This window comes from Manis javanica, chromosome 12 (assembly GCF_040802235.1).
Source record: "Manis javanica isolate MJ-LG chromosome 12, MJ_LKY, whole genome shotgun sequence".
NCBI classification, from domain to species: Eukaryota; Metazoa; Chordata; class Mammalia; order Pholidota; family Manidae; genus Manis; species Manis javanica.
The window spans coordinates 101,905,538-101,921,256 of NC_133167.1; the positions used below are offsets into that span (position 1 = coordinate 101,905,538).

The window sequence follows — 15,719 nt, forward strand, 5'->3', positions numbered from 1 at the left end:
CACTTCCACGACCACCACCCTAGTCTAAGCCACCAATATTTTTGGGACAGAGACTTCTGAGGATGCTCCTAAATCTCATTTCACCAACATCCCCTACAATAAATTCAGCACTCAGCACCCAGTGACCTTCAAAAAAATATAAAGATCTTATATACTTTCATTATAAACCCTTCCCAAATTTTCTACCATGCCTCCTAGAACCGACGTTTTCCAGCCCCTTCCTCGCTCGTCTGATTGGCAAACTTGCTCTTTCTCCTCCTCCCTCCCCTGAATCTCTGCCTTCCTTCCTTCTGGTCTCAGCTCAAACATAATTTCCTCAGAGACCTTCTTCAATCACCATGACTGAAAGCCTCACCTCCCTTTCCACTCACTATTTTCTCTCTGCTTTACTTCTCTTTCAGTGGTTAACAGTTACTGACATATGTAACTGACTCACCCACCGGAATGTATGTTCCATGAGCAGGGCCTTTTTTTCTTTTTAAACCACCATTGCTTAAAACAGTGTCTAGCCCTCAGGTGTTGGCGGAACTGCTCTGGTTAAGGACAGACTCTTGCGTGTGTATCAGCACTTACATGTGCTTCAGTCATACACAGCTGCGTGTAGAGACTCCACCTCAGTTTCCAGTAGGTTCAAATTTCCATAATATAGCAGTGCTTCTGAAACTTCTCTGTATATTACAATCACCTAGGGGATCTTTAAAAAATTATAATGCTTAAGCCACATTCCAAATGAATGAGATCACAATTGCCGGGGATGGGACAGAGGTATCTATTTTTTGAGGCTCTTGAGGCAATTCCAGTTATAAGTTTATGAACCACTGGTGTCTAGTGTGAGTGGGTAATCACGCTATCAGAAAGTACATGAAATCTATAATACTTAGAAAAAGAAATCCCAGTCCTAATGCTACACAAACTAAAGAGTTCCATTTCCTCTGTGGGATGGAAAACAAAAAGAAATTAATATTTTTAAAAAGTTTTAAACCTTAGGTCTTAAGAACACGTCTTCCAGGATTTTCCATGTTTATTTTGCTATCAAGGCTAATCCAAATTTGGGTACTTCTACTATGAAGCTTATTGTTTTCCCCATATGCTAAGGCAAATTTATTCATAAAAGGGCAGGTTTCTCACAGTCAAATCTGAAAGCTTTCGGAGACTTTGCATATACTGATCTTTTGAACGATGTCAGGTAAAGAGCTCTAGCCTGGTAATTAGGATGCAGTCACTATGCCATATTCTCATGAGAGAAAAGGGTTTCTTTACAACTCAACCAAGTTACCATAAAATAAATTCTGAATAATGCTAATGTTTCTTGCTCAAGAAGTAATAACCAGCTGTTTTTAGTCATCACTCAAAATATCCTCAGGACAGAAGCTCATCAAATACTGTGCATTTACCTGTGTCAAAGCTCATCTTTAAAGTGTCCCCATCTCAGAATGAAGGACATTAATGAAAGAGAAAAGCAAGTCATTTGATTATTAAAGTCCTCACTATAGTGCAAATACTCTAGATTTCAAAAGATTCTTGGAGATATTTAAACCAACCTCATATTACAGATGAATAATGTGACACCCAGGTGAGGGGAAATAATATGCCTAAAGCCACACAGAAGAGCTGGAAGAGGAAAAAACATTTTTTTTTTTCCCAAATAAGCAGACAGGATTTTTCACGTCAATCAAAAAGAATCAATATAATCAGTTCAGGAAGAAATGAAGAATAAAAAGCAGGTTACACATAGATTTAAAGGACTAGTCAATCCGCTGCCCACTCCCCCAAACCAAAAAATTCTCCCAGTATATGGATATATATCCATCAAGATGCCTACCCTTAAAATATTAGAATCTTGGAAAATTCAGTTTACAAATACACTATTAATTGCATTGTTATAATGAAATTAGTTCAGTAAATGTGAAAACATCAAACAGCACCAATACCAGAATATTAAGAAAGTAAATACACTATTCTTTAACATAATAATTAATCACTGATTGGGACAGAAGTGAACTATAGCCACTAGCAAAACTATTTAAACTCCTGTTTGACAGAAGGCAATATTTAAAGCCTAGTATATGCCCTTTTCCCACTGATAGGTCTGTGGTTAGGCATCTCAGCAATGGGTCATGTGGAAAATATTTTTAAATCTGATACTTTTTAAAAATTGCTCAAAACCGAACCGTGATACTACATAACCATTTTGCCAATGGCAGCATTTTTGGTATTGTAACCACTCTTACCTGCCCTAATTAAAACAAAACAGAACACAGCTCTCTATTAAGCACTAGATTAAGTATATCTATGATGCAGCAGCAAAAGGCATGTACAGATGGGCGACTGACAGTGTATCAAAATGCTACCAAGGAAAATACAGCAGCAAATACTCTAAAAGAGTACATTATTCCACATGGAATCCCAAATTATTATCTCTAGCTCCTTAAATTCTTGGAAGACTAGAGATGAACGGGTGTATGTATGAATGGGGCTAGGGAGAAAGAAGCTCTAAATGGTAGTGTTCATATTAAATTACCCAAGATAATCTGAGTGCTTACGGAGAACCCCAACTATATTTAATTGTTAGCAAAACTTTGGTGTTCACCCAAAATACAGCATTGCAGTTTGAAGTAAAAATGAAATAGGCATGGTTTGTGAAGTTTTCATGAGGTTCACACTACCTTCTCCCTATTCCCTGTTCCTTTCTTCAGGTGATCTAAAGACTACCTGGCTTAAAATATTTGGTAATTCAGTGCAGAAAATTAAGGTCACAGACAAAGTACAACAACTTTTAATACACCATTAATACTAATGATTAAAAATTATTGCATAGTCTTATGCATTTACCCTAAAACATTTTCTGAAAGCAAATTCTGAAAGAATAATATAAAAGACAAATAACCCTTTAAAATGTGGGTGGTGTTTACTACCTCGATCTTCTATCTTTTTTTGTCTTTTCAGTATTTTTGTCCATTGTTTTCTCATTATCTCCCCTGCATTTTGGGCAATACCATTTTCCCTTTGGTTTGTACGTAAGTGAAACACATGAAAAGTGAAACCATTCAATTGGACATTGTTCATTGTCACATCCGATCATTTCTCCATAAGACACTTGGTTACATAAACAGTATGTAGGTTCATTGGGATCTATTGCAAACTCAACAGGTGAAGCTTCCCTTTCCTGCTTGGCCTTGGAGCGTTTCTTTTTCTTGGCTGACTTGGATTTCTTTTCTTTGGGTGGCTGATCATCACAGTCTTCAATCCCATTCGTCATGTGACACAAATCACGGCTCTCACTGGTTCGCTGTCTGCGGGGTCTTCTTGAAGATCTTTCTGGCTGGCTGGAATCCATCTTTGCTTTATCTGGGGCTCGCTCACTCTCGGCAGGATCTTGAAAACACTGCGAATGTAACTCCATTTGCCTTGCCCGATTTTCCACCAATTCAAGCATCTGTGTCACAATCTGAATTTTTTCATCTCCCAATTCTTGACTATTGATTAATGCTCTCTGGAGATGCTGCTGTAGGCGTTTTTTCTGATTTGAATCATCTTCCTTCTTATATTTTTCATAGACATCATCAATTTCCTTTAATGTTTCTAAAAAAGGGAAGAAAAAATTTGAACAGTTACTATGCATTATGCAACACTGTCGAGTTTTCTCTCACAGAATTGGTAAAGTTAGAACAAACTCAAACTATAAAATCACACTTCTTGATAGTATGTACACATTAAAAATCATTGTTTCCTTTAAAAAGGAAGAACACAACCTCTAATAGTCATTAATTTAAAAGGATAGAGCTGTATGGTTAATAATCACAAGTATTTTACATGGGCCAGGACACTCTATGCCCTTTGGAGTCTACTTAGTGCTATATTACCTCTACTTCATTTGAACTTCACAACAATTCTGTATATAAAATTTACATGCTGGACTCTAGTATAAAACTTAAAGAGGTTTCAAGACTAGGCTAAAGATTACTGTCTAACTGTGTTTACAGGATTTACAGTTCAATGAATGACCTGCTACAAGGTTCAGAGAGAGACTACACCTTGACTTACATATGACACCCCTGGACATCTTTAAACAAAGAAGACACAAGCAACTCTTAGCTTCCCGTTACATTGGTTTTGGTTTTACCCGCTTTTATTGCATCACATGCGAGATTCTGAAAATGAACTATTTCCAGAATAGGGTTAGGTTCAGGTTCAACTGACTAAGCTACTAACAAAATGACAGTGAAGTCAGCATTGGGTCACTCTGCTTTTGTAGAGAACTCGGCCGGTGGTTCTAAGCTTTTGGAACTGCTGATTTAGGTACTGTACAGCATATTGAAAACACTTACATCAATTAAAAATAGCTGAGTCCATAGAATGTACATGAAAATCTGAAAATACAGTTGTCACCAAAACTTAAGATTAGTTTTTAATTCAAATTTAGTCTATTCTTATCTTTATGCAATATTATGCTCTCTGAAAGAGTTCTACCTTACTAAATAGGGAGAAAGAAAAATGAACTCTCCTTTATCATGCCACGTGGCATAGCAGTTTTATATTGCAATATTATTAGCAGCACATGGCATAACCTTCCAATATTACTATTCTAATGATAAGATCAGAAATGTGAGGCAAGTGAAATACATGCACTGGCGCTGTATGCAAGCAAGGGGAACACAAAGCAAGGATTCAACACAACTCTTAGGCATTAGCTTACCCAGGGAAACCAGAAGTACTCACACATGATGGACAGCTGGCTGACCTGGGACACAGGACAAGGTGTGACCACACACTGAGGGTATTCATACCTGTGTAGCATATTTCTAAACAAAGTTCATATCTAGCCATTTGTCCCGCGAGGTATAAAAGTGGACTTCTTAAGAACATAATTTTCCTCTAGAGAAAATAAGGAAATTATATATTTTCCCCTCAGACACACAAAATTTGGGGGTTAAAAAATAAAAGCAAATGAAAAGAAAAGGAATCTGGCCATTTGCAACAACATGGATGGATGTAGAGGGTATTGTGCTCAGTGAAATTAGCCAGGCAGAGAAAAACAAATACCATATGATTTCATTTATTTCTGGAATCTAAAAACAAAGCAAAACAAAGGAACAATACAGGGGTAGTCTCACAGACACTGAGAAGTGACTAGTGGTTACCAAGGGGGAGGGGTTGGGGCAGGTGGAGGGAGAGAGAGTGAGGGAGATGAAGGGGCACAATAATTCACAATCACAATATAAGTTGGGCACAGGACGGTAGTCCAGCATGGAGAATACAGTCAATGATCCTGTAACATCTTTCTATGTTGATAGCTAGTAACTGCACTACAGGAGTGAGGATTTAATAACATGGATAACTGTTGAACCACTGTGTTGTACATTTGAAACCAACATAAGATTGTATATCAACCATACTTCAATAAAAAAATAAGTAAAATAAAGGCAAGCTTTATTTCAAATATTCTGTATTTAAGAATCAGGAATTAGAAGCTAATTATGTCACACCAGCACACTGATATACTTAGAGGAGATAAAAAATCACGTTTTAAAGACACCTTAATTATAAGTAGACAGGAAACTAACACTAAGCCCCTTCCATGTGATGAAGGATTTCTCATTCGATCCCCACGGCAACCTCAAGAGGAAGACATACTTCTATACATGAAGAAATGAAGTCCAAGAGGTAACGACCTCAGAGTTTGAACTATGACAGATAAGTATATCTGGCTCTGCCTTTAAGCACTTTCTACCAAGCTGCATGAAATGTACTTGAAATTAGGTATTAAAGTTTAGTTCGATGATTATTTACCCAATAAATTATGAACAATAATACTGGAACAAAAATTAAGGCTCTCTAATAACCGTATCCCATATTAAACACTTAATTCAATTGTGAAATTGTGAAATTAATTCAATTGTGAAATTCATTTCTCCATTTTAAAAAGCTTTTAAGATCACTTTTAAAGTTCTTCAGTAATTTCTAAAAGTGTCTCAAATAGGTAGGAGAGAAACTTCTTTGCCTGCCTACATAATTTATATCACTAAATACTGCAGTAAACATTAGATCCAAAAATAGAAAATACTTAAGAAGAAATAAAAAAACATATCAAATCTGAACCAAGAACACAGGAGTGCACAAAGCTAATAAACACAGAACTGTGAAAGCTGAGCTCAATAAGCATGTGCACAGAGTAAAAACTAGATAGTTGTTTTTATATTAATCTTGAAACTCACCACAATCTTAATGGAGCTCAAAACTTTCATAATCTCTTGATCTTTTAAGCCCTAATACTCTTTCTCATGTTACCAGAATTCTTATGAGAATTCTAGGTGGTCAAGATGGCAGATTTCTCTGTAACAAAATGTCACTCTTCAATTTGAATTTAAAGAAAATAGCTTAATTTTGTGACGGCAAGTCATGTGTCTTTAAAGAAATGTAAAAACCTGCATGCTTTACAAACTTCAGAGTTAGTATTATTTGGTTGTGCATCTGAAGTAGCCAGGCTCTGGAGTCAAATATTGCCCACCTAATTAATTGAACAATTAAAAATCCTTGTAAATTTTATCTGTAAATTTCTTGAATAATTTTTAAAAATAAAAGTTTTACTTCATTGGGTGATTGTTAGAATTAAATGAGACAATGCTCCACACGGTAAGTAATTAGTATTAATTCTCTTCCCCTCTAACAAAGATCAGTTCTATTAATTATATGGATTCAGAAGTCAGAATTACAGATTTGAAAACATGAGATACTTATTCTAACGTGCTACAGGCCAGAAAATGTCACCCCAGAAGTGGGTTCCTTAGAGAGTAAATCATAAGATTAGTGACGTGTCTACAAAACGAGAGAATGGGTCCAAGAAGTTATCTTTTTAAGACCATATGGCTGTTCCCACATTTTGTCCCAGGTCTGTTCCTTGATTCCAGGCTATTAAACGCAAAACGGCGCCCCATTTAAACTTCTCCCCTCCTAGCAGCAGGTGAAAGGTCCACCAGTATTAATGATACTGTCCTAGCTTCTTGGGTCTGACCACAAAGGGTGGTTTTCGCATTCATCTCCTAAACTTGACTGAGAAGGGACCCAGGGGTTAAGGGACGCTAGGCGGTTGCCCAGTCAACCACCCACTGCTTTCTGGGACCCGGAAGTGACGCCAGGCCCGGAACCTACAGGATGCTAGGGTCAGCGACGGTCCCAGTAGCTTGTGTCCTCGAGATTGAGTAGACAGGAAAGAGTGGAAAAAAATCACAACAAATTATGTCCCAGGCCTCAACACTGACTCTGCTAGTGACAAACTAACGTCCCTCACGGCTCCGGCCCCCTCGCAACTAGCCAGCTCCGCCCAAACCTTCCCGCGACCAGCCATTTTCCAGACGGGCGGGAGCGCGGGCGCCCGGGCCGCTCCCATGCTCTACGTCACGCCCTCAGGCACCGCCCCCAGGGGCAGGGCGACCTCCCCGCTACACACGCCCCCCTCCCGTTCCCTGCGGGGACCCCTCCCCTTTTAACTCTTCGGCTGAAGGAGCGGGGCCAGGGCTGCGGCCCGGAACTTCCCCTGGGGCGGGAGAGGGGAAAGGACTCTTTCATTCCCGGGCCGGGAGCCGGAGAGGAGAGGGAGGGGAGCTCCGCCAAGTCCGCCTTCGCGGCCGTCTCTCGCCCCCTCCACCCCGCACGTTCCAATGCATCTGCTCTCATGGGGTGGGGGCCGAAGGGGCAGGGAAGCCAGGCCCCAGAGACCAGCGGGAGCCCGGGCTCGGCCGACCGCTCCCTCCCTACAGCCCTGCGCCTGGCAGCACGCTCCCTGCCGGGGCAGGAGGGTCTGCGGCACCCGACAGGAAGCCTCGGAGCAAATGCTGCTTAAAATGGCTGATTCCCGTCCACACAGCTGCAGCCTCTGGGTATGCAGCGGGGGCTGACGAGCGGCCCCCACCCCCATCCCCACCCGATACCCCACCGGAGTCCTCGCCGACCGCAGCGGGGGGAGGGAGGGCCTCGATTCAGGCCCCCAGCCCCTGTGCCCGGTCCCACACACCAGACCCCGTCTGTGCACTCGGAGAGACTGTCACAGGAGAAATGGAAAGTGCCACTTCCCCGGGCGGCTTCCGAGCGACCGAGTCCGGAGGCCGGCGGATCAAGTCGGGGGAGGACGCACGGGCACCCTGGGGCCCTCTACCTTGATATTTGTTGTCCAGCTCTCGCAGCACAGACACGTTCCTCTGCATGTCGTGGGGCAGCGACTCCACACACTCGAGGTAGTCCTGCACGTAGCAGGTGAGCAGCCGGCTCCGTTCCCCGGTCAGGAGCGCGGCCGACGAGTATAGTTGCTGCTGCCCTAACATCCTGCCGCCGCTGCTGCTGCTCCTCGCCGCCGCCGCCGCCGCCGCCTCCGCATCCAGCAGCCACACATGCAACAGCCGCGGCCGCCGCGGCTCCTGCTCCGCAGCCCGGCCCTCGGGAACACCGGCAGCCGCTCCGGAGGGCACAGCCGAGTCCCCCGATCTCCACTCCCCGCAGAAGCCTCACTCCCCGCCCCCGCGGTAACAAGCCCAGGGGCGGGGCGAGACCGGGGCTCCCTCCTTGCCCCTCCCTCCCCAGTACGGGAACAGCGGGGATCCCCCAAGCGGAGCTGCCGCCGGGGTCCCAGGCGCTGACACTTCCTGTCGCCCTCAGAGTCCCCAGATGCTACCACCGCCGTCTCGTAGCTCGGATCCCCATGACAAGCCGCTTGCTGCCCCCTTTCCTCCCAATCACCCTCCGAGCCTGTCGTAGTCTCTCACCGGACTGCCCCCGCCCCTCCGCCTGCGGCCGCCTCTGCGCCTGCGCAGGGCTCCCTCCTAATAAGGCCGGAGGCCCACCCCTACCGCCCTACCGACGGGTTCGCATTCTCCCGCCTTCCCTTCGCCACCCGGGCGATTGGTCTGTCAACTCTCGGCCCGGGAGGAGAGTGCGGGGTGCGGCCAAACGACAGGCTGCGCCCCGCCCCCTCTTAAAGGGGAAGCGGTGTCAAGCCCGCCTCTCAGCTCAATGTGTGAATGGGGCTGGAGAGGGGAGGAGCTGGGCTCCTCGTTTCCGTCCTTCCCGCGGGCAGGGGCAAGCCTGGCCCAGCTTCCTCGGCCCGGTGTTACCCACATTTTCCCCTGCAGCTGGATCTAGCGCCGCAACTCGCGAGCCTTAAAGAGCGCCTCCGCGGCCGCTGCGGGCTGACGGCTGGAGGGAGGCCTGCGGCGCTACGCGACCCGGCGTGCATTGGGCGCAGCTCAGGGCATGCGCGGCGCCGAGTTCCCGCCGAGCCGCCGCCGCTTTCGCGCAGCTCGCGGGCTCCGGCCCTCCTCCCGCCGCGGCCTGTGGGCTCGTGGGGCGCCGGGGGCTGATCGCCGAGGTAGGCGGTGCTCTGTCTCCGGCAGTCCGCCCGCCTTTTAAATCTCCCTCGCGGCCCCGGCGTGCTCCCGCCCCTAGACGCGGGAGGTCTCCCGTCGCCGAGGCCCCTGGAGGTTTGGCCCGCCCTCCGGCCCTGGAGGACCCCCTGGTCCGTCCGGAGGCATCTGCCCCGAGACGTGTTTGTCCACCAGACCTCCCTTCTAAAAACCTGTTCTCCCCCGGGGGTCTGGACGTTACAGCGGTAAAGGCCCGCCCGGGCACCGCCGCCTGGCCCGCTCCCACCCGAGGGCTGGGAGACACTCGGGGCGGAGGGGTAAGGAGGGCAAGTGGGGGTGCGGCCAAAGCCCGTCAGCGACCCACGGCCTCAGCGACGCGTTCGGCCGTCAGCGTTTGATCGCTGTTCAGTGTTACATGAAATGCCGAACGGAGGAGCTCGTAATGCCGACGGACTCAGTGTTTCGTAACGTGCGTTTTTTGAAAGAAATGGATGTTAAATAGAACAACTCCAGGGAGAATTCTGATGGAATGCCTATGTAAGCAAACCCGGTTCTGAATAGTACCTCCGAGTTAAAGAGAAGACGCGAGCGGGGATGAACTGGGTTCCTCCTCCTGTCCATCGCGGTCTCCGCGGTGATGTTACCTGTATGGTGACCCGTTAGAGAGCTTTTGAAACGGTTGTTATTAGAATGTAACTATTGACATGCAGAGAGAAACCTAGACCTTGATCTAAAGGAAAATTTGATCGAAACCGAAACAAAGCACAAAGGAATAGGGCGTCTTGAGAACAACAAAAAATGTATTGCCCAGAACTCACAGATTGTCTTGTGTTACCATCCTGTGACATTTTGAGGTTCTACTACCCGAATATTGTCAACCCAAGCAGTATAGTGTGTTGTATTTTCGTCTAGGAATTTTACTGTTGTCATTCTTTAAATATTTCAGACTAAACAGCCAGGTCTTGTCAAAAATCAATCATTGTTAAAAACAAAAACATTAAGAATTGAATTTTATCTCCTTTTGCCTGAACCGCTACTGTTTTTATTTACTTACAGATTTGAATCAGCGCCCCCAAAATAATGCAAGGTGTTTTGTTATTTGATTCAGGTGAGACCTTGCATGCACCAGTGTATTTTATTCCACCTGAGAGGTGATCTGCAGGCAGACAGGACACGTGGTTACAAACGAGAAGTGCGAAAAGGCACTGATGCAGAATGCCTAGAGTACTCCTCCCTCCAGGACCCCAGGACAGAGGAGAGGCAGGAAGGATGCCTGGGAAGGGATACCTTTTATAGCCTTGTTTTCACCTTTCATAACTGTTGGACAGGCTGAAAGGAAGCAAAAAATTCAAATAAAGATTTCTCAGCTTGTGGTGGTCTAGACCTGTAAAGAACACCTTAATGTGGTTATACGTATGTTTGTGAAGTATTTCAGACACATGCTAAAGTTGCTATATTAATTTATAAAAGTTAATCAGAGGTTTATTCCTGCTATGCTTGTGACAGCAGACTGTGTGGGGATAGTACTGACATGGAAAAATAAATCACCATACTCCCCAAACTCAAGTCTTGAGCTTGGTTATTTATCATGTCCTTTTCTTAGTAATCACTTAGCTGGAAATTTGGGGCCTTTTCAAATTGGGATTCCCTTACTCTGCTGAATGCAATACTTAAGGTCCCCCGTTTTCTGCAATATGGAAGTTAATTGGTAATGTTTAATCTTACAAATAAAGCAAAAAGGCATTTCCTCTTGAATATATTTTCTACCATAAAGTAGCCCTACAAAAGATAACTGACACCGCCAGAGTAGCAGAAATGTCTGGGATTACCTTTAATTTCTAAATCAGTTACTCTAAGAGGTTCCTGGTAGGAAAGGTTTATGCCTCTAAATCTGCATCCTGGAGCCCCTATTTATACTGTGAGAGGGCAGAGCAACAACTTCAAACAGATGTAAAACAAAACTAGCAGGTAGTTCTGAAGGATTCCTAAACTTACCTCCTGAGAAAATTCAGTTACTGCTTGAGTCAGGCCTATTAATTTTGAAATCCTTTTTTTTCCTATTTTGTAATTTTTTTTAACATAGAAATTTTCAAACACACACAAAAATAGAGATACTACAATAAATCCTAATATACCAGTCATTCAGCATGAACACTTTCCAACATATGGCCAATATAATTTCATCTATAGCCCTCCACTAGTTCCTTACTCTTGCTGGATTATTAATATTTTATCTGTAAATACTTCAAATATAAACAGATGAGGGATGTTTTTCTTTAAAAAAAACATCCACAATACTATTATCCCATCAAAAAAAATTACATTATCATTTAATATCCAGACAACTCAAATTTCAAATTTCCCTATTGTGTCATCAGTCTTTTTTACACTTGGTTTGTTCAACAGGATCCAAATAAGTTCGGCACTTTACATTTGGTTAGTAAGGTCTTTTCTAAACCAGTAAGAGGCAGTTAATTCCCTATTTAATTCAGTGAAGCAGATAGATAACAATGTTTTTTCTAAGGAAGATCTTTGGATAGTTGAAAAGCACTATTAAAAATAGAGGAAATTCAGGAAAATCACTTTATAAACAGAATCCTCATATTAAAAGGCCACCCACTGACAGTCCACTGTAGAAGTGTAATTTTTACCTAATGCAAATAAATCCTTAAAAATTTAAGAGTTTTTATTTAGAGGGTAATTTGTTCTAGAAGGTCCAGTGAAGCATTTTAAATTATACTGAAAAAACCTAAAACTTTAAATCAGTTCATTAGTATAACAGGCAACTAAAAAAAAAAAAAACCAATACAGCCTACATCTTCACTGAGCTCAGTTTTAAAGCATTTTTAATTGCTTTTATTGCATAAGTAGTACACACTAATTATAGATAGAAAAATAAAATAGAGCTAAAAAAAATACATGAAAACTTCCTATACTCTGGAGATAGCTCTTCTCAGTGTCTAGTATACCCCCAAGATGTAATTCATTTTAGTTTTTTGCCTTAAGGAGATGCTTTGGCAAGGACTGAATGACAAAGAAAATACCAGATTGTCAAGATGGAATATTAGAAATCTGAGCAATGTCAGCCTGTACATTTCATTTACACAGTAGATTGCCAGATTTTAAGCTGGTTATTCAATCAATCCTACTAAAGGTTATGATACTGTTCAGGATTTAGAATGACTACTAACAGCAAGAGACGATTGTAAAACATTTTAATAAAAGGACTATAAATGACTGGGACTGTAGTCAAGAGAAAATTCAGTTATCATAAAATATTCCCCTAACTGAGGAGAACAGTAAACATGTATGACTCACTTTGGTTATCCCAGAGAGAAAAAAATAGCACATATGGTATACTTTGCATATTGCTGACCAGAAAAACATTCAATTTTCCCTGGATGGTTACCATAGTTACATGAGCTGTTTATAACATCAAGAGGGGGAACTAGGTCACTGTATTGAAGGAGTTTGAATTATGCAATTATGTTTCTGAAAAGCAGGGGAAAGGGTTTATAGTTTAGGGAAAAGAGATTTACACTATATATTCAAAATTGAAATTCTGGTCTGATTTTGCCAATGACACTTAAAAACTTGTCCAAAATTAAATAGCTGATACTGTAGATATAAATTGCTCAACCTATACAAATAATGTCATAGGTAGGTCCCTAGAGTGATAAAAGAGATGCCAGCACATTCTGTCCTTACAGATACCTCTGTATCTCAGTGAGCTATCTCACCTTAACATGTTTTTGCAGGTAACCAGTAAACCTAGCTATAGCCTAGAATCTTGGAGTAGCCAAACCATGTGTAAACTTAAGCTTTGACCTCTTACCTTCTTTGAAAGCTTGGGACTAAAGCGTTGTGCAATGCCTGTCAGATGCTACTCTTAATTTGTTGTACAGATTTCTTACTAATTTCATCAAATGGACAGGGATGAGTGGTAGGCAGAGAATGTACCTGAAAGCCATGGTAGCATAGACTTTACCCTTTCTTTAAATTGTATGTTTTTGTTTGGTTTTTAATGAAGAATCTCACAAAAAGATGATTTAGTTCAGGAACCCTGTCGGTTGTATCAGAGCTCTGCACAGTGCTTAATAGAGGCTACATGAAAGGAGAGAAAAACATCCATCTTAAGGTTGCATGATTTCAGATGGTTATTTTTGATCTCTTGATAAGTACAGACTCACAGACTTTTTAGGATTAAAAGTCATCTTAGATCAGTGATTTCCCTGAAGAAGGAGAAAGCAGACAACAGGCCGCACCACTGAGCAGCTGGGGGAGGCAGCGGGGCCGATGGTGAATTACCGGGACTGTCCTGTCTGCAGGGACGGAGAGGAGGTTAGAATCCCTGTTACAGATCACCTCTACCGGTGACACTGTGGGGTCCCAGAGAAGGTCATTAACTTAAGCAGAAATTACATAGCAATTCATAAGGTAAGTGTACACCTAGAAATTTAAGAGTAAAATAAATACTAGTTAATCTTATTTTCTAGCTGATCATCACAGGAAAGAAAAGTACCCACAGGAAAAATAAAATCTAAGAACTTGGGATATTGTAAAATCACTTTGAGAAGTCTTGCAGCAAACTTAATAAAATTACCTCTAAAGGAAAATCAGGATTTTTCTGAACAATAACGTTCAAAGTAATCATGAAATCAAAAATACTAAAAACCATGTATCCTTTAGACTGTTATTCTGGCAAATGTTTTATACCTTCAGCTATAGCTATAGTAAGAATGATCTTTTAAAAATAAAACTAGTGCTACTGCCAGGAGTATTTTTACTCAATCTTTTGTTTATTTTAAATGATTCTAATTGATTATTTACTGAGGCTTTACTGGAGCTTTTGTTACATGAATTGCTGTTGGCATGGTTAATCCAGCATTCTAGTGAATATTAATTTATCTTCTCAGAGTCACAAAATGTTTAAAATTATTTATCTAATTTATTTCCATAAATTGAGATTCTCTGGCTTTTTTATATAGTGGAAACCAGTATATCTCATTTTATACAATATGTACTGCAAATTGTGTTTAAACCTTATTTTCCTACAACAAGTAATTGTAAACATGCCAGGTCTGTTAGGATACTGAAGTTTTGAAACTAATACAAATAACGTATCTGATTTTCTTTCGCTTTCTAGACTGTGTGCTCCATTGTTTTATTCTGCTTGAGGAAAAAGGTTGTATTCTTCATTATCTGAGTACAGTTGAGTTGTAGTGGAGTTTCTTTTGCTTGTTCTGTGCTGTACATTCCGGATGCTTTAGTCTAATGTCCTTGGGTCACACAAATGACATCTTCAGGTAGAAGACTTTGAAGAAATTCCCGAAGTCACAGTAGAAATATTTCTCCTGGTATGGACCTAAAGTACATAGTAAAATGAGCAAGATTAAAAAAAACAAAGATATAAAAGGGGGAAAAATTTGTACGGAAAGTACTTCAAGCCAAAAAGCTTTCTGTTATGGGAAAACAAAAATCAGAGAAAGGAATGATTCTTTGAGCCATTAATCTAATAAATGCTAAACATGCCATTAATTCTACATTGGAATTAAAATTTAGGACTGTGATGGATAAATTATATCTATGGAAACTTTGTGATACTTGCATGAATAACAAAAAATACAGCTGGAATACAGGGTTGGACTAACAGCCTATCTAACCCAATCTTTAAAAATCAGCATGTTCATTCAAAAACAGCTTCAAAAGAGCCTTCCTTACATAACGTGACCTTTAGAATAACTCTCATGTCTTGTATTCAAGTAAAATATCTCTAGAAGAATAGGCCAGCCATACCTGTAGTTGTCTCTGATTTTAGAGCCTAGGAATGTGGAGTTGGAGGGAGACTTGTTTTTCACAAATATCAGTTTGCACATACAATTTTTTGATGCATGCATTACTGAAATAAAACATAAACTTTGCTTATTTTAACTATAAAAGTAGCACAAAAACCCTCTGGACATTCTGGAGTAACACACTGCATATGCATACTACCTACTAGGAAAGGGGCACAAAAGTAGATATGCTAAGTTTTTAGACTTAGACTTAGTTCACTTTTATTAGAATTTTTCTACTACTACTGTTCATAATCTGTACTTTATATATACCAACATTCTAACTGCACATATATTATCATTCAAAATTAAAACCAAGAAATACTGCAATTTAATTTTGAAGCCTATTTAAAGGTTTCAAAATAGGCAACTTTACTGAAAAGAACAACATTGAAATTCCACATTTATAATCCACCCCCCACTATGAAGTACTTTTATACTGTTTTGTATGTTCTTCAGGTCTTTTTTCATCTGTGCACTTTTTTCTTAAATAATTGAACTGATAATACATATACCTATTCTGTATTGTTTA

General features: G+C 41.5%; 1 protein-coding gene across 1 annotated transcript; it reads right to left on the bottom strand.

Moving 5' to 3' along the window:
- Nucleotides 1–2,760: 2,760 nt before the first annotated feature.
- Nucleotides 2,761–8,731, bottom strand: ING2 (inhibitor of growth family member 2). Its single transcript, XM_017650341.3, has 2 exons — nucleotides 8,153–8,731; nucleotides 2,761–3,582 (listed from the first exon to the last, which is right to left on the bottom strand). The coding sequence occupies exons 1-2, from the start codon at nucleotides 8,316–8,318 to the stop codon at nucleotides 2,912–2,914; spliced, it is 837 nt and encodes a 278-aa protein (XP_017505830.1). The 5' UTR covers nucleotides 8,319–8,731; the 3' UTR covers nucleotides 2,761–2,911.
- Nucleotides 8,732–15,719: the final 6,988 nt, after the last annotated feature.

Excerpts from the sequence above, each read along its gene's own strand:
- ING2 (XM_017650341.3), bottom strand. The coding sequence starts at position 8,318 with ATGTTAGGGCAGCAGCAACTATACTCGTCGGCCGCGCTCCTGACCGGG. Across the intron at positions 3,583-8,152 it reads GCTGGACAACAAATATCAAG|AAACATTAAAGGAAATTGAT; the intron begins GTAGAGGGCCCC and ends TCCCTTTTTTAG.